At 47.8% G+C, this 20,845-nt stretch overlaps 1 protein-coding gene across 2 annotated transcripts in view; it reads left to right on the top strand.

The window, feature by feature from the left end:
• Window positions 1-20,845, top strand: part of MCM3AP (minichromosome maintenance complex component 3 associated protein) — a 45,147-nt gene that overhangs the window by 885 nt on the left and 23,417 nt on the right. The window contains exons 2-14 of one of the 2 annotated variants that reach the window (XM_077314167.1): window positions 1,251-2,497; window positions 3,660-3,883; window positions 5,696-5,774; window positions 6,900-7,047; window positions 8,428-8,624; window positions 9,501-9,634; window positions 9,775-9,972; window positions 12,042-12,310; window positions 13,492-13,654; window positions 14,814-14,974; window positions 16,136-16,371; window positions 17,518-17,702; window positions 18,859-18,959. In XM_077314167.1, the coding sequence (XP_077170282.1) occupies window positions 1,321-2,497; window positions 3,660-3,883; window positions 5,696-5,774; window positions 6,900-7,047; window positions 8,428-8,624; window positions 9,501-9,634; window positions 9,775-9,972; window positions 12,042-12,310; window positions 13,492-13,654; window positions 14,814-14,974; window positions 16,136-16,371; window positions 17,518-17,702; window positions 18,859-18,959 (3,272 nt within the window). In that variant the 5' untranslated portion in view covers window positions 1,251-1,320. Of the gene's footprint in view, window positions 1-1,250; window positions 2,498-3,659; window positions 3,884-5,695; window positions 5,775-6,899; window positions 7,072-8,427; window positions 8,625-9,500; window positions 9,635-9,774; window positions 9,973-12,041; window positions 12,311-13,491; window positions 13,655-14,813; window positions 14,975-16,135; window positions 16,372-17,517; window positions 17,703-18,858; window positions 18,960-20,845 lie in introns of both variants that reach the window. The other variant, XM_077314158.1, reaches the window with a different exon arrangement.

The following is a 20,845-nucleotide window of genomic DNA, read 5'->3' as shown; positions in this document are numbered from 1 at the left end:
TTCAGGGCTGTACTCTCAAAGACGTTCTGCCAGAACTTCCTCAGTCCTCATAAGGTGTCTGTTGTGGAGAGAGGAAGGGAAGGCAATTGTAAGATTCTTTGGGACTGCCAGGTAGTGAAAAGCAGGGCACAACTCTTCTTCCTCTTTGGAGATGAAAGAAAGTGATGCCAGAAAGCTTTAGCATTGCAGCCTGGCTGCTTGCATGTCCTTCAATGTCTGATGGTATCCAAGGATTGCATGGTCTTAGCTGGTTCTCACAATGTCTGTCTGGCTTGTGCTGCTTTGGGCTGTAGATAAGGGTTTGGGTGGGTATGCTTTCCTCTATACACTAAAACCCTCCTTGTATGTTGAAAGCTAGTTTGTCAAGGAGAGGTTGAATTGCCATGTATCGCCACCTGTTGGGGATGGGAGGGGTAGGGTTGCCGAGGGAAGAGTAGGGTTGGGAAACTCTTGTAGATTTGGGGGTGGAGCCTGGGGAGGACAGGGACCATGGTGGGGTACAATGCCACAAAGTATATTCTTTGAAGCATCCATTTTCTCCAGAACATGTTGTCTTTATGGTCTGGAGATGACTTGTAATTCTGGGGGATCTCCAGGTCCCACCTGGGGGCTGGCATCCCTAGGGAAAAAGCAAGATTCAAAAAGAGGCCTACTATTATATACTCCCCCTCTTTTGCGGACCTGTAGTATTCAGCGGTATAGTCCAGTTACACATGGAGCACCCCAAGGGAAATCTAGGTGTTCGTTTCAACATAGAAAATAAGTTGATACTGGAGGCTTAATTTTTTTTTTTAACTTTCCCAGATTCTGCCTGGTCATGCCTAATTCCTTAGTTGGCAGTGTCTGAAAGTATGCTATAGTCGAGTCTGGTAGCACCTTAAAGTCCGACAAAGTTTTTGAAGTGTCAGCTTTATAGTGGTAAAGCCCCTTTTGTCAGATGCAATCAGAATGGAGATCTCTCCCTTAAGTCAGAGGGTGGGAAGCGTGTTGCAAAGAAGGAATTCAGAACGCAGAGGTACAAGGAAAGAACAGTAGCTCTAAGAAGAGAGGAGGCGACTGTATGAGGTATTTATAGCTTAGGAACAAGACCTGCATTTGAATGGGATGAATGATACAAGGATGAAAGATATTTGTGTTTTTTCTTCAGTACTTGTTATGAAAAAATACATCGCGGAAAAAGGCATGTGGGGATTGTTCCATTTTTCCGAAATGATTTTCCAGTTGAAATCGTTTTTATGATTGTATTGCAGGTCCTTGGAATAGGAGCGGGAAGTTGTCCGGCGCTTGGTGTGGTCACTGTTGTGGAGATACCTTGTGAAGATGAACCCTAACGCTCCTTTCGGTGGCCAACCACCTGGAGTTTTCCAGGCACCATTGAAGAGTTCTCCTGGCATGATTCAGGTTCAGCCACCGCTCCAGTTTGGTCAGCTCTCGCTGTTTGGACCCAACAGTGGAGGAGGGGTAAAGAATCCAGCCTTCCCGTCCCCACCTGACTTCACAAGAACTTCCGAACTAGGTGGTCCATTGGGTCACACTTTGGGATTTGGCCAGCCGCTGGGGTTTACGCAGTCTCATCCGTTTGGGCACTCGACCATGTTCGTGACTACTTCCACGCCAACCAGCTCGTCCATTGCCGGCAAGCAAGAATTCAGTTTTAAGCCACCGACGAATCTCGGGACGTCTCAGCCATCTTTGAAGTTCGGAAATACATCTGGAGACGGTTCAGGCAGCGTCTTCTCGGGGCCAGATTTTAGCTTCAAAACTCCTGAGAATGCAGTGTTCAAGCCCATTTTTGGAATTAGCTCCGAACCAGAGAAAACGCAACCCCAAATCATCCCCAATCCATTCACGTTTTCCTTTCCGGGCGAGAGCGGGTCTGGGAGGCTGGCCCCCTTTGGCATTGCCCAGGAAACCAGCAGCTCAGGCGCCACTCCGCATTTCAGCTTTTCAAAACCAGTAAGCAACAATCCCGCTCTGTCATCTTCCTTCCCTGCTGCTTCACAAGGCAAAACGGCCGAGGATGCTAAAAAAGGACCGATAAATCCCTTTGCCAATCCTAGTAGCAGCTTTGCTGCTTTTTCTTACATGTCGGGCGTGTCGGGCAGACCGGAGCATGAGGACTTTGCAACTCCAAGCGAGCCGGTCGAGAAGGGAATGAAAAGAAAAGAAGAGCAAGATCATTCCCCGAGGAGATGCGATTACGATACTGCAGAGGAGCCAGAGCTTCAGTCCAGGAGTGACTACTCCTCCAGTAAGCGACTGGTGAGGCTCACTCGGCCTCGGGTAGGGGGCCTCTTCAGCGTAACATTGCAAGACGTCCTGAAGAGCAATAAAGACAGTGGGCGTCCTAAGAAAGAGTCCAAAATGGAGAGGGCCTCCCTAGAGCCTGGAGAGCTGGAACAGATGAGCGCTGCAGGGGGAAGCCAGTCTGGTTTGGCACTGGCCAGGCCATCCGCATTACAGAAAGAGGAAGAAAATAAGGCGAAGCAGAAGGAAAGTAAGTAACAAAAATATTCATTAGCAACACGGAAGATCAAAATGTAGTTTTTTATGAAGATGTTGCTACCAGATTGGCCGTTTATGCACTGGGAACTTCACTGCCCCAGCTCCTGTGCAGGAACACAAATCAGGGGGCGGATGAGGTGCACCAGGCCAAATGCTCCCCCGTGTGGGTGCAGGAAGAGGTGGGGCAACCTGCCACCACTAAAGCTCCAGCCTGCAGCCCAGCATGAAACCTCCAGTGCATAAAAGATCATTGAGATTCGGAGTACCTTTATTGGCATAACATTGCAAAGCATAAAAAGAAAATTTCAAACAGTTCCAGATGTAAAATTTATCGTAAAAAGATTTTCATTTTAAATTCCCAGCAAAAACTTAGCTATCTTTGTAATAGTTGCTGAGTCCGTCACATTTAGTTTAATTTTAATCCAATGTTTCTCATTAACACAGGTGAATTTCAGTTTCTTCAGATAGTTAGCTAAAGGGCCACGATATAGATCAAGCTTAGGACAGAACAGAAGTATGTGGTACAACGTGTACACACTATACCCAAAATGCAGTTTTTCCACGCCAAGAGTTTGTTCCAAGGGAGGAGGTGCCGGGGGAAACCCCCACTCACTGTTTGTAGGCTCGATCTGATGTCTGCCAGTTGTTTTCACTCCGGAGTTGTGGTGAGTCGAAAGTCTTGCAGGGAAATATCCAGTTAGCTTTGTAGATTAAAATAAAGAGCTTTGTAGATTACAGCGTAGAGTTAAAGAGAAAGAAAAAAGCTTTAAAATGGCGTCGGCGCTTGCCTGTCTGTGTTCACACTGACCTTGTGGTCCATGGGATATTAAATTCCCTGCGGATCAGAGAGGCCCCAGAGATTCACAAGGAATTCCTGGGTAGATAGTGGGTGGGTTAGCGTACCCAAAACCCGATTCTGTCAATCACAGCAGCAATTGACCCTCAGTGGAACAGGAGCTCGAAGTATTCAAGCTATCCAAGTGCCATGTCTCCGCCCAAAATGTAGTTTTTTATGATGATGTTGCTACCATTTCCATCCTTTATCAGTGTGCAGACATAATGGTATGCAGGCATTCAAATATGTATGTTTAATTTTTTTTCTCCACATCAAGTTCTATGATATTTTAAAAAGGTACCCCCCCCTCCCCTTTCAGAGTCTTCTGTCTCAAATCCCTCGCGTCGAAATCGGAACAGCGGGAGCACAGAAAGCCTTGGGGGCTTGCCATCGAGTGAACTAAAAGCTTTCCAGTGCAAAAATATTCCTGATTATCTAAACGACAGAACTGTCCTGGAGAAGCACTTCAAGAAGTTCGTTAAAGTCCACCGTATTTATACCAACAGAAGTAAAAAGCTGGCCATTGTGCATTGTTTGGATCATGTGAGTTTTTGATGGACAATCAGTGGTTGAACATTTCTGGAAATATTGGATGCATGAGATCTGTTTTTTCTTTTTGTTTTTAACTTTTCCCAGGCAACAATTTGGGGAAAATTGAAATCATATGCAATGCTTCTTCTATGGTCAAGCTTAAATTTCCTGTGGTGTTTGAAGAATTTAAAGTACGCCTTGTTGAACATAGTGCTTACTAATCGTTTCATACTAGTCGTAACCCTGTCAGGGAGGGTTGGCTGAGTCTGTGCGACTGTCCCTAGGTCACCCAGTATGCTTCCTGGGCAGCCTGCAGGTTCAAACCTCGGTCTCCTGGATCCCAGTCCAACATACTAACCCAGCATTCTCCAACCACTTGACCATGCATGAGCCCCAGAATTACCGTATTTGCCGGCGTATAAGACAACTGGGCGTATAAGATGACCCCCCAACATTTCCACTCAAAATATAGAGTTTGTTACATTACATTACTGTACTATGGGCCACTATGGCCTGCTGTGTCTATCCCAACTGAAGTGCACCCGGCATATAGGACGACCCCCCCCCCACTTGGAGGCATGTTTTTCAGGGGGGGAAAGTAGTCTTATACGCCAGCAAATACTGTAATTTTTCAGACTTCGAGGTGATTTCAACTGGCCACGCCCCCGGAAATGACATCACCACCCATGCCCATAACCCTCCTTTTGCTCCCTCCCCCTGCCTTTACTATTTCTGTGGCAGCTCTGCCTCATGTTGGCTGGAAAGAAAAGTAAGAGTTGAGAAAAAAAACATGACCCCCCCCAGGCCGTACCAGAGTTCCCCGGTCCCTGGGAGGCGTGTCTGGCCTCGACCAGGGCCAGGGCCTTTTTGGCCCCGGCCCCTACTTGGTGGAATGAGCTCCCGGAAGAGCTGCGGGCTCTCCAGGATTTACCAGCTTTCCACAGGGCCTGCAAAACGGAGCTCTTCCACCAGGCTTATGGCGGAGGCCGGTGCCACTTGGTGTGATTGGGTCCCCCTCTTCTGCAGTCCTTCACGCCATCCCTGGTCTCCTCCTTGGATAATGCCGCCGTGTTGGGTTGGTTGATGTGTTATGTATTAGGGGTTTTTATTGGGGGGGGGGGGTTTATGTGCTGTTACCCGCCACGAGCCTTAGGGGAGTGGCGGGGTATAAATCTAAATAATAATAATAATAATAATAGGTCACTTCCTCAGAGAGACTGCTGGCAGCTGGACTCCTGGTGGTGGGTGTTTACTTCACTAAACGGTGCCACTCAATCCGTAAAGCCTTAGGCTGCCAGATCAACAGCTTTAAATAAGGGTGGGTTCTGTTATTACCGGGGTGGAGGTGCACCGATGCATGTGCCGCTTTCTCTGCTGTGGACCGTTGGTGGAATTTTTCCTCACTAGTCTTCTGTGCATGGGGGGGGGGGAAGTCATCACCCTCGCAACTTGGAATGAGACCTTGCTGTGTAGCCCTGTTGATTGTTTGGGGGCAGGAGGGAAGAGATACAAATGTTGAAGTCCGACCTGAGATAAGCCACTGTTGACCTCAGCTTAGTGAACATATAATCTTTACTAAACAAGGTTTGATTCCTCAGTCCTCCACGTGCAGCCAGCTGGGCGACCTTGGTCCAGTCATAGTTCCCTTAAAGCTCTCTCGGCCTCCCCTGCCTCACAGGGTGTCTGTTGTGGGGAGAGGAAGGGGAAGGCGATTGTAAGCCGCTTTGAGACCCCCTTCAGGAAGTAAAAAACGAGGTACAAAAACACAGCTCTCCTTCTGTTATGCTGTTCTTATCTGAAATGGATCTCTGTGCTGTTTTTCAGGCATCTGCTGCTTTGGCTAGAAAGAAAGCCAAAGGGCTGCACAATGACATAGTGACATTTTGGCTCAAGAAGAAACCAAGTAAGTTGCTGCAATTTGATAGTTACAAAATGTTGCCTACTTGCAGGGGCTGGTCGTGGTGGTGGTGGTGGTGGTGGTGGTGGTGGGAGGGACTTTTCAGGGAAAAGGTACCTGTAGTTGCAGAGACTCCTTTAGGCTTTGGGCAGACTTGGACAAGTTATGCCTCCTGCTTATGGGAGATCAGGTCATGCAGGGACAGGGTTTCTTCCCATTACAAATTTGTCCCCACGTGTTGTGCTTTATTTTTCCCTCTCTAGTCTTGACAGGCATTTGCAAGGGGATCTGGAAGATCCCCGAAAGGGAATTTATTAATGGCTAAGTTCAGGGGTAGTCAAACTGCGGCCCTCCAGATGTCCATGGACTACAATTCCCAGGAGCCCCTGCCAGCATTCGCTGGCAGGGGCTCCTGGGAATTGTAGTCCATGGACATCTGGAGGGCCGCAGTTTGACTACCCCTGGCTAAGTTAAATGAATTTGGTGTGTTAGGAGGTTTTAAGATGAATAATCAGAAACCAAAGAGATTAAAAAGGTGAAAATACGAGATCGCACAGAGTTGATTAATAAAACAGGTTCTAAGGTTGAAAGGAAGGTTATTTCAAAATAGGACGGGATAAAGTATAGCTGTTTCTGTTGGGGAGAATTAAGGGAGATGGTTTTTACTTAGAACGTTACTTTTGTTTCAGGTTATGCCATTTAATGGCAGGGGAATAGCCATCTTTGTGTAGTGGTTAGGAGTGCAGACTTCTAATCTGGCAAACCAGTTTTGATTCCCTGCTCCTCCACATGCAGCCAGCTGGGTGACCTTGGGCTTGCCACAACATTGACCTTGGGTGACCTTGGGCTCGCCACTGCCCAAGCAGTAATATCACGGCTTTCTCAGCCTCACCTACTTCACTGGGTGAAGGGAAGGGAAGGCAATTGTAAACTGCTTGGAGGCTCTTTCGGGTAGAGAAAAGCAGCATATAAGAACCAACTCTTCTTCTTCTCCTCCTCTATAGAGAGTGTGAGTGGGGTAATTTTTGGATCAGTTGGTGTTGTTAATTTTTCTTAGAATTCAGCAAACAAGCACGTGAGTATGTGTGGAAGAGAAGCTATAGTAAGAGTCTTCTGTCTCTGTATGCCAAGGTCCTAATAAGGGAGATTATTCAACCAAGGAGCAGGCGGGAAACGTAAGCGAAGGACGGCAGAAAACCGACCAGCCGAGTCATCAGCATTCCTCGCAAAGCAAGTCTTTCATCCGCTCCACGACTGCTGGGAGCCTTTTGAGCAAAAGGCAGGTATTTGCAGGGTTATCTAGGTGAGAAAAATCTTTTTGGGTGGGAGACCTATAGAGCAGAAGGTAGCCTGCAGCAATAAGATTGTTTTGTAGGGCAGTTCTGAGCGCTTTACGGCTCTAGGGCAGCATGCAACTCATCCGCATGGGTATTGCAGCCCATTGTTGTCATGAATGACTTTCTGTGTGGATATACACACATGCATGTATTCCTTTATACGAGGCTTTCTCAGCCAGGGTTTAATGGAAACCTGGGGGTTCTTGATGGGTTTGGAAGGGTTTCCTGAATGGGAGTTTATTAATTTTGAATATATTTTTTACATTCGTTAAATATTTATCAAGTGATATGACGAGATATGGTCATGTTGACCAATCCTCCCCAAAAATGGCCAATGACGGGCCTGGAGGGAGTGGGAGGGAGGGGCACTGAGTGGGCGTGTCCACAGCTCTGCTTCCCAACCATATTCTGCACGATTGTACCACTTCTGGGGTTTCTCAAAGCCTGAAGAATATATCAGGGGTTTCTTTATGAGGTCAACATCATTAGGAGAGGAGAGGGGTGGCTAGAGAGAAAGGAAGTATGTGCAATCCTCACGTTCTTCCTAACGGCATGACATGGTGCCTCTGTGCAAAGGGGAAGACAAGCACAGAGCTCTGTTAAGGGGAATTTCTGTATCAGCTACTGGTCCCATGATGTTGATGGGTTAAGGCTGTTGCTCCTTCAAGGGAACCAGCATGGCCTAGCGGTTAAGAGTGGTAGCCTCTAATCTGGTGAGCCAGGTTTGATTCCCCACTCCTCCTCCACATGCAGCCAGCTGGGTGACCTTGGGCCAGTCACAATTCTCTCAATGCTCTCTCAGCCCCACTCACCTCACAGGGTGTCTGTTGTGGGGAGAGGAAAGGGAAGGCGATTGTAAGCCACTTTGAGGCTCATGAGGACTACTGGGAGACCTTGCGCCAGTCACAGTTCTCTCAGAGCTCTCTCAGCCCCACCTACCTCACAGGGCGTCTGTTGAGGGGAGAGGAAAGGGAAGGCGATTGTAAGCCACTTTGAGGCTCATGAGGACTGCTGGGAGACCTTGCACCAGTCACAGTTCTCTCAGAGCTCTCTCAGCCCCACCTACCTCACAGGGTGTCTGTTGAGGGGAGAGGAAAGGGAAGGCGATTGTAAGCCACTTTGAGGCTCATGAGGACTGCTGGGAGACCTTGCACCAGTCACAGTTCTCTCAGAGCTCTCTCAGCCCCACCTACCTCACAGGGCGTCTGTTGCGGGGGGAGAGGAAAGGAAGGCGATTGTAAGCCGCTTTGAGACTCCTTCGGGTAGTGAAAACCAGGATTTAAAAAACAACTTCTTAATAACAACTTTTTTTTCTTTTCTAGCTCTCCAGTTAAGAAGCCTGGTCTTAAAAAGTCTCTGCAGTTTGAGGTGGACACCTTTGATTCTGGGTCTGAAAGCCACGGTTTGGAGAACTTGGAAGCATCCGCTTCGTCTTTCAGTAATCTGATAGGCATGGTAGCCGAGTCCTCTGAAGACAAGTACCGCCTTCTTGACCAGAGAGATAAAATCATGCGGCAAGGTGAGAGCTCGTAGCGCCTTCCGGGGAGTGGGAGAAGCCCTGTGGCTGGTTGGGCCCACTCGGTTATGAAACACTCGCATTCTTTGCGGTGCTGGAAAGTGCCATTCAATCACCAGTGACGCATGGTAACCCAATAGGGTTTTAAAGACAAGAGACAGAGGTGGTTTGCCATTATCTGCCTCTGTGTAGCCACCTCGGACTTCCCTGGTGTGGTCTCCCATCCAAGTATTTAGCAGGGTCTGTCCTTCTTAGCTTCTGACAAGATTGGGCTAGTGTGGGCCATGCAGGTTAAGGCCACATCCTCTGTAGCCATCTCGAGTATCGCACTCGAGCAGATTCGTGGACCCCCAGGGATCTGCAGGAGCTCCAGAGGGTTTCTGCAGCCTTTCCCCTTCGGCCTTAATGGACTCAGCCACATGCTATGGAAGCAGCCACTTCCATTGCTCCTTACAAGCATGAGTTCTTTTCTGGTTTCTGCACCAGGGAGGGGCCAGGGCCTGCACACCTACTCCCTGCTTAAACCACCTCCTGTCTCTTCTCCCCTCAGTCCTCCTCAAAACACGGGTGATGGGGCTTCCGATGCCATTCCTTTCGAGGGTGTGTCAGGGAGGCGTGGCCAGGTGACATCACTTCCAGGGCCCCCTTGAAGCCTGAGAGATTATTTCAAGGGTTCTTCTATATTCAAAAGCTTGAAAAAGGCTACCCAGGAAAAATGGTACCTGCATGATTTAGCACGTGCCAGTTGGTTCTCCCCTAACACACCCTATAAAAATCATGTTGCCCTCCAGCTTAGATAATGATCAGTAGTTCATTTATTCCCCCAAGTTGGGTTGGAAATCCCCCCTGCTGCCTAAATGCCGGTCTCCTTCCTTTTAGTTCGGGTGAAACGCACAGATCTCACCCAGACTTTTATCGGCACGTGCCCGGACATGTGCCCAGAGAAAGAACGGTACATGAGAGAGACGAGGAACCAGCTCAGCGTCTTTGAAGTGATTCCCGGAACGGACAAGGTACCGAGGGGCTTGTTTCACTAGCTTTCTTAGCAACAAGAGAGAACATATAGCCGTGACTGCTCTCCAGCGCTTGTCTTTTCTTTCGAGTGGAACGTAGCTGAATGGTACTGAGGGTTTCTTCTTTCTCCTCTTCTGAGGTTGACCATGCAGCCGCCATAAAGGAGTACAGCAGGTCCTCAGCTGACCAGGAGGAGCCTCTGCCCCATGAGCTGAGGCCTTTGGAAGTGCTGAGTATGACCATGGACTACTTAGTCACTCAAATCATGGACAAGGGAGAAGGGAACTTCCGGGAGTGGTACGATTTTGTGTGGAACAGGACCCGCGGGATCAGGAAGGTAACTACTTTGGCCGGGGGCTCTTGGGTCGGACAAGCAGAATATTAGAAAATGACAGCCGTTTGGATAGAAGTAGCCTTGGAGCATGGAAGATGGCAGGATGCCATTTCATATTTCAGGGGGCAGGGATGAGTATTCAGGATTAAATATGTAATCTTAATTAAATGTGCCTTCGTTCTGAGTGCAGCAGGAGCCAGGTGGGTCTAGAAAGTGGCAGAACCCTAGAATGCTTTTAACGGTGCAGTGAAAAAGGTGCAATCAGAGTCAAACATGGCGTTTTTGTAGTCTTAAGCCAGATGCTCTCAACCCTGGGGTTACTTGATGGCTCCGGAAGGGTTTCCTGAATGGATGGGAGTTTTGATCATGAAAAGTCATGTCAGCCTGACCCGCCCCCTCCCAAAATGGCCAGTTATGGGCCAGGAAGGGGAAGGGCCCTGCGTGGGTGTCAGGGTTTCCCTGACTTCGCCGCTCCTACCCGGGGGCCCACCAGCGAGAGGCGTGTCACCCGGACCTTTATCCAACCCTGCAGAGCCGGGTCTAAGGGAGTCCTCGGCGGTGTTACCCAAATTGCTGAACACGTGTCCTAAAACACGTATCTTTGAGCTTGTGGGGAATATTAGCTCAAATGCTGCGAGAGGGGGGTAACTTAGCGTTATCGGATCGTTACCTTTGTATACGAGGGTTTATTACACCTGTAGGAACTCAAGGCAAACACAGATTTAAATGGTAAAATATTAATATAAGCTTTTATTGAAAGGAAAATAACAAAAGTACACACAAATAGCTAACACACATACAAGCAGTCATATAGAGAAGGGGGAGGAAGAGTGGAAGGCTTGATAGTTACCTGTCCGAGGAGTGGTGGGTCAGAGGAAGAAGCACGAACCAGCGTGGGAGGTCCCGGGTTGGAAGACACTCAGAGTGGCTGTGTGAAGCCACAGTTTTTATGGGGTTTTGGGGAGGGGGGCTACGTGACAAGGCTCAGGTAAGCATGTGCTGGAAGTTTCCAGGGTCCCCAGAGATTAGGACAATACCTGGCCAAGTGGGGGGGTGATGGCTGTAAATGGATTTGGATAAAGGTATTAATGGCTCTGAGGAAGAGAGCCATCAGGTCTCGCTGGCAGGATGTGGGGGAAATATCCCCTGGCAGAGGGGCCAAGTAAGAAAAATGTTGCAAGACAAAGGATTTTCCTAGGAGCCCTTAGGCAAACAGGAGGAAGCCAGTCCACTCACTTAGAAATACAATGGGGGGGGGGGGTGAGCTGGTGCAAGCTTGAGTCCAGAGGCACCTCTGGGCCAGGCAAAGGCTGTCATTCCAAACCTAAGGCAGAGAGCAAGATTTCTAAGATGGAGTCTGGCCTGGCTCGGCTGACCCTAGCAGTGTCATGGCTTTAGCTTAAGCCTAGACTATTGTGGGGTGCCATTGGTTATAAAAGACAGTGTGCCAAGGCATAAGGCAGGGATCCTGCCATGCGTAACAGCGGGGGGAGTCCCCAACGAGGAACAGTGCTTACAGTTGGAGGACTGGAGAGGAGCGAGGAGCGGTCCAAGAATGAAACGACGGATGCAAGACGCCGGAGCGTCTCCTTTAAGAGTTCGGTGGATGGGGGATGCAAGGGAGGAAAGCTACTTAATAGGAGAGGTCGGCGTCAGTGAGGAGGCGGGGTTCGGGATAGTGCAAAAAACTATCACGAGCCTGGGAGTTCCACCCGGGTTTCCCGGTGGACTCCATTCTGAGACATCGCCTATCTGCCTCAAGTGCTATTCTGACCTGCCTTCCCGTCTGCCGACACCGTGGCGGAGCAGAGAAGAGGAGCGGACCCCTCGAACCCTGACAGTGGGCATGTACACAGCTCTGCTTCCCAACCGCATTCTGCACAACTGTGCCACTTCTGGGGTTTCTCAAAGCACGAAGAACATTTAAGGGGTTTCTCAGCGGTAAACAAGTTGAGAAAGGCTGTCTGAAGAGCGCTTGCACTCGAAAGCTCACACCTTGAATAAATCTTTATTAGTCTTAAAGGTGCTCCTGGACTCTGGTTTTATTAAGCTTTTGCATTTTCCTTGGCCAGGATATAACCCAGCAGCATCTCTGCAGTTCTCTGACGGTTTCCTTGATTGAGAAATGCACTCGTTTCCACATCCACTGTTGCCACCACCTGTGCGAAGAGCCAATGTCCTCTTTTGACGCCAAAATCAACCACGAGAACATGACTAAGTGCCTCCAGAGCCTGAAGGAGATGTATCAGGACCTCGCCAACAAGCAGATCTACTGCAAGAATGAAGCCGAGTTCAGGGGATACAACGTCCTCCTGAACCTCAACAAAGGAGATATTCTCAGGTGCATCTTCATACGGTCACAGTATTAACACGGTCCCTTTCATTGGCAGGGTTTTATGAACCATTTCCCCTGTGTTCCGTGTAGGTAGAACGTTACATGGCAAACAGCATTTCTTAATACCGAAACAGAGATCAGACTTTGGTCTCCAGTGTGGAACTAAAGCCAATTTCCAGTAACAGTATCCCCAGTTAGAAGGTTGTAATCATTTCATTTATCACCACTCCCCCTGAGTATTAAGAGTGGATAAGCACATTTTGAATGTCTCCACTGATCCCAAAAGCAGTTATCTCTCTCTTCTTGGAACAAGCAGGGTTCTGATGCGTTCATGCCCCCCCCCCCCCAATCTGAGTGGTTTATTCAAGTATGTAAGCCTAATTCAGGGGTAGTCAAACTGCGGCCCTCCCGATGTCCATGGACTACAATTCCCAGGAGCCCCTGCCAGCATTTGCTGGCAGGGGCTCCTGGGAATTGTAGTCCATGGACATCGGGAGGGCCGCAGTTTGACTACCCCTGGCCTAAGTCAAAGTGTATTGTTAACAATTGTTCAGACCAGGCTGTACAAACAAAATCATAAGAGATTATAGGAGTATGGCCATAAGGTATAGTACAGTTAAGAAATATTAGCAGACAGACATGCATTACAGTCATAGACCGGCATAAGATGATGTGATACATCTGTTAAAACCAAAATTTACGACACCCTAAAATACAGTATTATACTAATAAAACATGCAATAACAGTGCATACAATCCAATCCAGGCAGGTAATAAACTATCCCAGTGCTTCTCAACCTGACATCTGATTGAACCAGTTGCAAAGTTTTTATATCTTGCTTTGCCTTTGTTTTCTCTAGCAGTGGATCCTGTTGCACTTTCCCTCTTTGTATTGCACTTTTATATGCTATTAAAGGCTTGTTGTTGTTGAGTGGCACTTAAGCGATGAGACCAGCTCCTACTTCAAGCCCTTACCAGAAATATTAAGTGGAACAGACACTGCATCTATGAACACTCCAGCTCCATGGAGCAGTTTTTCAAATTTAACTGTACAATCATTTCAGACATCTTGTCACTCTTCCTAGGCATTCCTTGCTGTGTGATTTCGTTGTGGCCCCTGGGCCACGTACGTCGCATCCGTCATTGGAATTCAAATAAGGCAACCCTTGTTCTTCCTATCTCAACAGGGAAGTCCAACAGTTTCGGCCGGAAGTGCGGAACTCCACTGAAGTCAGATTTGCAGTTCAAGCCTTTGCTGCCTTAAACAGCAATAATTTTGTGAGGTTTTTCAAACTTGTACAAGCAGCTTCTTACTTGAACGCCTGCTTACTACATTGCTATTTCAATCAGGTAAGAAATGGGAACGTATTCAGCCTGGAGAAAAGGAGGTTGAGAGGGGACATGATAGCCCTCTTTAAGTGTTTGAAAGGTTGTCACTTGGAGGAGGGCAGGATGCTGTTTCTGTTGGCTGCAGAGGAGAGGACACGCAGTAATGGGTTTAAACTACAAGTACAACGATATAGGCTAGATATAGGCTATATATAGCCTAGGAAAAAAATTTTCACAGTCAGATTAGTTCAGCAGTAGAATAGGCTGCCTAGGGAGGTGGTGAGCTCCCCCTCACTGGCAGTCTTCAAGCAAAGGTTGGATACACACTTTTCTTGGATGCTTTAGAATGCTTAGGGCAGATCCTGCGTAGAGCAGGGGGTTGGACTAGATGGCCTGTATGGCCCCTTCCAACTCTATGATTCTATGATTCTATGATTCTAGGTTTCTATGATTCTATGATTCTATGATATGGGGTGGTATTTTATACTCTGGTTTCTCTTCAGATTGCATATGGCCTTTGGATACGATTAGCATAAGCATAAGCATAAGCAGGTTTATTCCCCACCGCTCCCTGGCCGGCTTGTGGCGGGTTACAACGTCTTATAAAATCCCCATTCAAACACTCATTAAAAGACATCCAAAGAACCCAACATGGTGGAAGACCCACTCCCAACCCCCACTACTAGAGGGGTAGAGAAGGAGGTCTGATGATGCACTACTCAAACCGCTGGTGGGGGGCGTCGATCTACCTCACCCACCCCAGCCTCAACTATTAACCTGGCGGAAGAGCTCCGTTTTACAGGCCCTGCAGGATGCTGAGAGATCCCGCAGGGCCCGCAGCTCAGGAGTTAATATAATCACTTGGAAAAGATAGCTACCGTCTCACTTATTGGAGTTTGATAAAGCCAGAAAAATGGGGCTCACAGAAGGTTTGAGTGGATTCTCCAAAACACTGCGTCCTGCGGTTCAGCATCCCTGGAGATTAAATATATTTAACCACCGTGTCCTGAAATTTGGGGATTCACTTAAGTGATATATTTGTGTAAGAATCCGAAATGAAATGATGGGCGGTTTCAGAGTCATTTCATGCGAGGAGCCAAACAGTTATTTGAAAGAGCACATCGTGTGCTTTTGACAAAAACAATTAGCAGGAGCTTTTAAAACATGTTTTTTTTTCCAGATCCGTAAAGATTCTCTGAAGTCTCTCAATATTGCATACACCGTGAACGCCCAGAGGTCAACCATCTTTCCACTGGACAACGTGGTTCGCCTGCTCCTGTTTGGGGACTCTGAAAGTGCAAGTGACTTCATCAGTTACTACGGCTTGAGCGTGTCTGATGGGTAAGACCTGGGTCTGGGCACTCGCTCAAAGAGGGAGTATGTCTTAAAGGGCCACAACAAGAATGTGAAAATGTTTCAGGATGGGGACTGAGAGTAACCGAAACCAACATCTCTCCTTCAAGGCAGCAGATCTCCTCCAGTTGCTGTTTATCCCTCCCCACTCCCCCCCCACCAATAGAAACCATTGTATCTAAATACTGAAAAAATGTGGCTATAGTGTGAAGAAGAGTTGGTTCTTATATGCTGCTTTTCTCTACCAAAAGGAGTCTCAGAGTGGCCTTACAATCACCTTCCCTTCCTCTCCGCACAACAGGCACCCTGTGAAGGAGGTAGGGCTGAGAGAGCCCTGATGTTACTACTCTGTGAGAGCAGCTCTGTTAGGGCTATGAGAAATCCAAGGTCACCAAGTTGGCTACATGTGGAGGAGCTGGGAATCACACCTTGCTCACCAGATTAGAACCTGCTGCTCTTAACTACTACACCCAGCTGGCTCAGATGATTAAAATATGTTACTAGTTGCATTCGAGCTTTGTGGCCTCTCAGTCAATAAATCATAAGAGTGTGGTTATCTGGGGAGATAAGTGGAGCCAAAATATTGGGGGGTGGGAACAAGAACTCTAGCAGCTGCTTGTCATGGGCATAGCCTGGAAGTACTCTTGGTTCTGCCACTGGGTTTGGGGGGACCAAACTGGAATTGGCACAAAGAACAGCGGCCCTCTGTCCCTGCAGCCACATCACAGCATGGTCTGTGTTAATGTGTTCTAGGCCTAGTTGTAAATTTTGAAACAACTTTATTTATTTATAATTATTATATTTATACTAGTAATCAAGCCCGCTGCACCTAAATGCAGCGGGCGCTAGACGACGGAGCTCTCGGCATTCGCGCGGAGCGCGGCTGCCGGGGGCTCCGTTTGTCAGGGGGCTGACGCGGTGAGATGAACATACTTGATGATAGTTGATGAACATACATTTATAGAACCCAGGTTGTAATGAGTTGTGCGGGCTGCAAGTAAATGTAAAGAAAAGGAGAGGGAGGGGAGAACACGAATGTTAAAAATACTTCTTATTTTACTTGTACATGATACGGTAGGTATCTCAGTTTAAACATGAGGAAATCTTATGTTAAATTTATAGGTTCATGCTTTCATTTTCCTTTTACAGTTTTGTGGAGCTGAATCGTTCAGCCTTTTTGGAACCCGAAAGCTTACCCAAACCAAAGAAGTCACCATATGTTAGCCAGAAGCTGACTGGGCTAGTTGGGGAAATTGTCTGCGGAGGATCTCTGCCAGCCGTGACTTGCCATGTACCTGTGAGCAGCTTCAATGGGCAAAACAAATACATCGGGGAGAGTGCTGCGGTAGATTTGGCCAGCGGTAGTCAGAAAGCGAGTGTCTCAGGTGAGATGGAACGTTCACATCCAAAGGCCAGAAGGTCTGCAGAAGATCGCCTGAAAAATAGCTGTTTGAGGTTTTCTTGTGCAGACCCTTTAAAGTTTAAAGCAGGGGTAGTCAAACTGCGGCCCTCCAGATGTCCATGGACTACAATCCCCAGGAGCCCCTGCCAGCATTCGCTGGCAGAGGCTCCTGGGAATTGTAGTCCATGGGCATCTGGAGGGCCGCAGTTTGACTACCCCTGGTTTAAAGGGACTGCACAGGAGAGCATGAAACAACTGAATGTCTGTTTTTGTGCTTTTACAGGGAACAGATAGCAGGGTTTTAAAGAGACCCAGAGTCCCGTTAAACCCCAGCTTTGTGCTCCATCCATGAACCACCATAAACAACTTTAAAGTAGCAGAGATTTAAAGAGACCCAGAGTCCCTTTAAACCCCAGCTTTGTGCTCCATCCATGAACCACCATGAACATCTTTAAAGATTTGCGGAACTTCATGACTGTGCCTAGCACAAACCTCCGTTGGCAAACCATGAACAGGGCAAAATTCGTGATGAATTTTGCTTTGTGGTTCAACTCATGCCCATTCCTAGTCTTTTTTATTAGAAATTTGTATTTAAAAAAATACATCGCACATTACAGAACTCTTGTCTCAAAGATATTAAACTACTATTTTATAATACAAAATGGAACTGGAGGGGAAAAAAGCATCAAATCCTTTTCTAGAAAACAGCTTTTAGAAAGAAGAAAAGGGAGAAAAAAACCATAATATGACAATTAACATTTTATAACTCGGTTGTTTCTTTCCATCTCATTTTATGTAGTTTAGGACTAGGATAGGGCTCCATTTCCTTCTGAAGTCTAATGTTAGTCTGTTGGGCATCAGATGTGTAAATGTTGCCATTGTCGCATATTCCTAGTCTTGATCCAACCCAAGACATGCCAAAACTGAGGGCATCTTTTAGTTTTTAATTGTTTCTGACGGAGGCGAAGTCTGGAAGTTACTTAATCATTCCCAGCTATTAGAATAAGCTCTGTCCTGCTTAACTTCTTTAATATTAATAATAATAACATGTTCCAATGCGTGGGTGTAAGTCGGTGCAGTATTCTTTACCTTTCTAAGCAGCTGGATATTTTCTCTCTTCCACCTACAGAAGCAAGAGCAGAAGGAGGTGATATGGACTTAGAGCCACGTCTGGCCCCCCCTCCTCTCATGGCATTACAACTCCAGCCAGCCCCCTTGCCTTCGGTCACAGTCTCCACCTTTCAGCCTCTTCCACAGCCAACACTGCTGCCTCCTCCTCCTCCTCCAAAACCTCAGCCAGTTTATTGTGACGCGGTGAGCAACTTCGGGAAAACACCTTCTCATTCTGTACTGATTTATTTAAAACATTCTAACGCTGTCTTTAAGTATTAACAATTTGCAAGCCTGAGCTGCTTTATTTGATATAACAAAGAGGAATGTTTTTTTGTACCCTGCTTTTTACTATCCAAAGGAGTCTGCAGGCAGCTTACAACCGCCTTCCTCTCCCCACAGCAGGCACCCTGTGAGGTAGATGGGGCTGAGAGAGCTCTAAGAGGACTGTGACTGGCCCAAGGATGTCCAGCAGGCCTCATGAGTCTCAAAGCGGCTTACATTCGCCTTCCCTTTCCTCTCCCCACAACAGACACCCTGTGAGGGAGGAGAGGCTGAGAGAGCCCTGATATTACTGAAGAAGAAAGAGAGTTGGTTCTTATATCCCACTTTACCTGAAGGAGTCTCAAAGTGGCTTACATTCGCCTTCCCTTTCATCTCCCCACAACAGACACCCTGTGAGGGAGGTGAGGCTGATACTGATTATGCACTGAAGGTTTCATGCCGGACTCCAGGCTGGAGTTTTAGTCGTGGCAGGCTGTCCCACCTCTTCCTGCACCGACACGGGGGAGTATTTGGCCCAGTGCGCCTCATCCGCCCCCGATTTGTGCTCCTGCATGAGAGCTGGGGCAGTGAAGTTCCCAGTGCGTAAACGGTCTGAGAGAGTCCTGATATTACTGAAGAAGAAGAAGAGTTGGTTCTTATATCCCGTTTTTCTCTACCCGAAGGAGTCTCAAAGCAGCTTACATTCACCTTCCCTTTCTTCTCCCCACAACAGACACCCTGTGAGGGAGGGGAGGATGAGAGAGCCCTGATATAACTGTAGAAAAAGAGTTGGTTCTTATATGCCGCTTTTCTCTACCTGAAAGAGTCTCAGTGCAGCTTACAATAACCTTCCCTTTCCTCTCCCCACAACAGACACCCTGTAAGGGAGGTGGGGCTGAGAGAAGGGTGCCTGGCCCAAGGTCACCCAGCTGGCTGCATGTGGAGGAAGAGTGGGGAATCAAACTCCAGATTAGAGGCCCACCACATCACGCTGGATGTGTCTGAGCATTTAATGTTACCCTAAGTGCCAGGGTGAAGGGAGTGAAGTTTATGGTTGCTGGTTGCTAATTCTCAGCACTTCCTTCTTTGTTCCTAGGACATCACCGCAGTGGTTGAAGAGCTCGTGCAAGATGTGCTGGGAGCAGAATGCAGGGAAATCAGCACTGCAGGGGCAGCTTACGTGCACGCCGCAATACGGTAAAGTTACTATTGCTGCACCCAGAGTGACAACAGCCAAGGCCCGTCATGATCGGTTGGCTCATTGAAATGCAGTAGCATTCCATGTTTTAGACAGGTCACTGTAGTGATCTGAAGCAGCGGAACAAAGTTTGAGTCCAGGGGCACCTTTAAGACCAAGAAAGTTTTATTCATGATACTAGTTTCAAAGCCCGTTCCTAAGAACAGGCCTTGAAAGGGTCCCCTCACCTGGCCCCTTGCCAGGCAGCTTAAGGTGGCTGCGGGCTGCAGCTCGCAGCTGGATCAAGTGGGGCGGGTGGGGGCTGGGCAGCTCATTAACAGGCCCGGGACATAGCTCTTTAGCTGGCAGGCAGCAGGCCAGGAGGCCCTCGTCAGCAGGCCCAGCCTAGCAAGCCGGGAGGCCCTTGTTAGCTATCCCTCCACCACGACCCTTTGCCCAGGGCCTCTCCCCTTACCTGCTGCTGGCTCCAGGCACTGAGGCGTCTGAGAGCAAAGAGGCTAGAGTCCAGGGATGGTGGAGGGGAGCTACATGGGCAGGGCCAATCAGGACAAAGCTGGCTGCACCCTGATTGGCCCTATTCTGTTTCACAAATATATAGAGGAACAACAATGGATAAGGATAAGCTTATACCTTGAATAAAACTTGGTCTTAATGGTGCCTCTGGACTCAAACTGTGTTCTATTGATGATGGAAAACTGTCTGGGCAACTTACTGAGATATCCACCTAGTATTTTTAGGAATTGGGATGGGGTTAGGTGTTTTGCCCAGCAAGTTTTCTGATTGACCACTGGAGACTTGACTGGCTGTGCAGATTTTTAAAAACGCAGCTTTGCCACTAGATGCCATCACAGCACAATGATCTGCACTGCGTTACTGCAAATTAAGCCAGAGAAATCATTTTGTGTCTGGTTCAGTCTCCTGTGTCAGCCATTTTGCAACAACCATTTTGTTGCTTCACTCCACCATGCCCTCTTAGAATTCCAGTCGTGCCTGCAAGCTCCCCAAATTTGGGGATCTCTGCTTCAGAAACCTTAGCAGGACCATAGTTTCTAGTGCATTGGTTGATGCACTGACATGATACCTGGAACAGGGGAGGGGGGTTGTTGCATGGGCATCATGTCAGATGTCATTGGTTTAAAGGCATTCTAACAAAACTAAAAAAAGAAAAGAAAGCAAGAAATTGGAACTGCATGTTGCCTTCTGTGCCAAGTAAAAGCCTCACATTTATGGAAACCTAGCTCGACTTCTGGAATAACTCTTTACTAAAAGTTAACCTCAGTGTCTCACAGTAACAGTTTACTCATTTGTTTTGTAACTAGATCAAGCCTCTTGAAAGTACTTCTTCCTCTTCCTCTTCCTCTTCCTCTTCCTCTTCCTCTTCTTTTTCTTCTACTTCTTCCCCCCCAGCCCTTTACAACACACTTCATTGTTGTGGCGTGTCTGTATCTTATTTTGAAGGGATGTTTAAACATTACCATAGCCACCGGGCCTCAGTAAAAGGCATTGAGTGGTCCCCGGCATGGAGTGGTCCCCGGCGTTTAGTGGTCCCCGGTGATAAAAAGGTTGGGGACCACTGCCCTAAAAGACATTTAAAAATTCCCAAGATGGCAGCAACAAGTCCCAATCCCCCCCCCCACCTACCAAGATGATAGAGAATGGAAGGAGTGCTGTCTACTTTGGACCCTTTCCCCAGGGGGGCACGCTCTACCTCGCAGACCCCAGCCTCAACCATAGACCTGGTGGAAGAGCTCCATTTAACAGTGTGTTCTAGTGAAGTTAATACTTAAAATACTTGAACAGTATTCGGCTAGTCCGTGGACCAGATATTGATGAATCCAAAGCACAAGGAATGTGAGCAAAGGAGTTACCATTTAAAAACAAACTT

This window comes from Paroedura picta, chromosome 1, assembly GCF_049243985.1.
Source record: "Paroedura picta isolate Pp20150507F chromosome 1, Ppicta_v3.0, whole genome shotgun sequence".
NCBI classification, from domain to species: domain Eukaryota; kingdom Metazoa; phylum Chordata; class Lepidosauria; order Squamata; family Gekkonidae; genus Paroedura; species Paroedura picta.
This window is presented reverse-complemented; position numbering and strand designations above follow the sequence as displayed.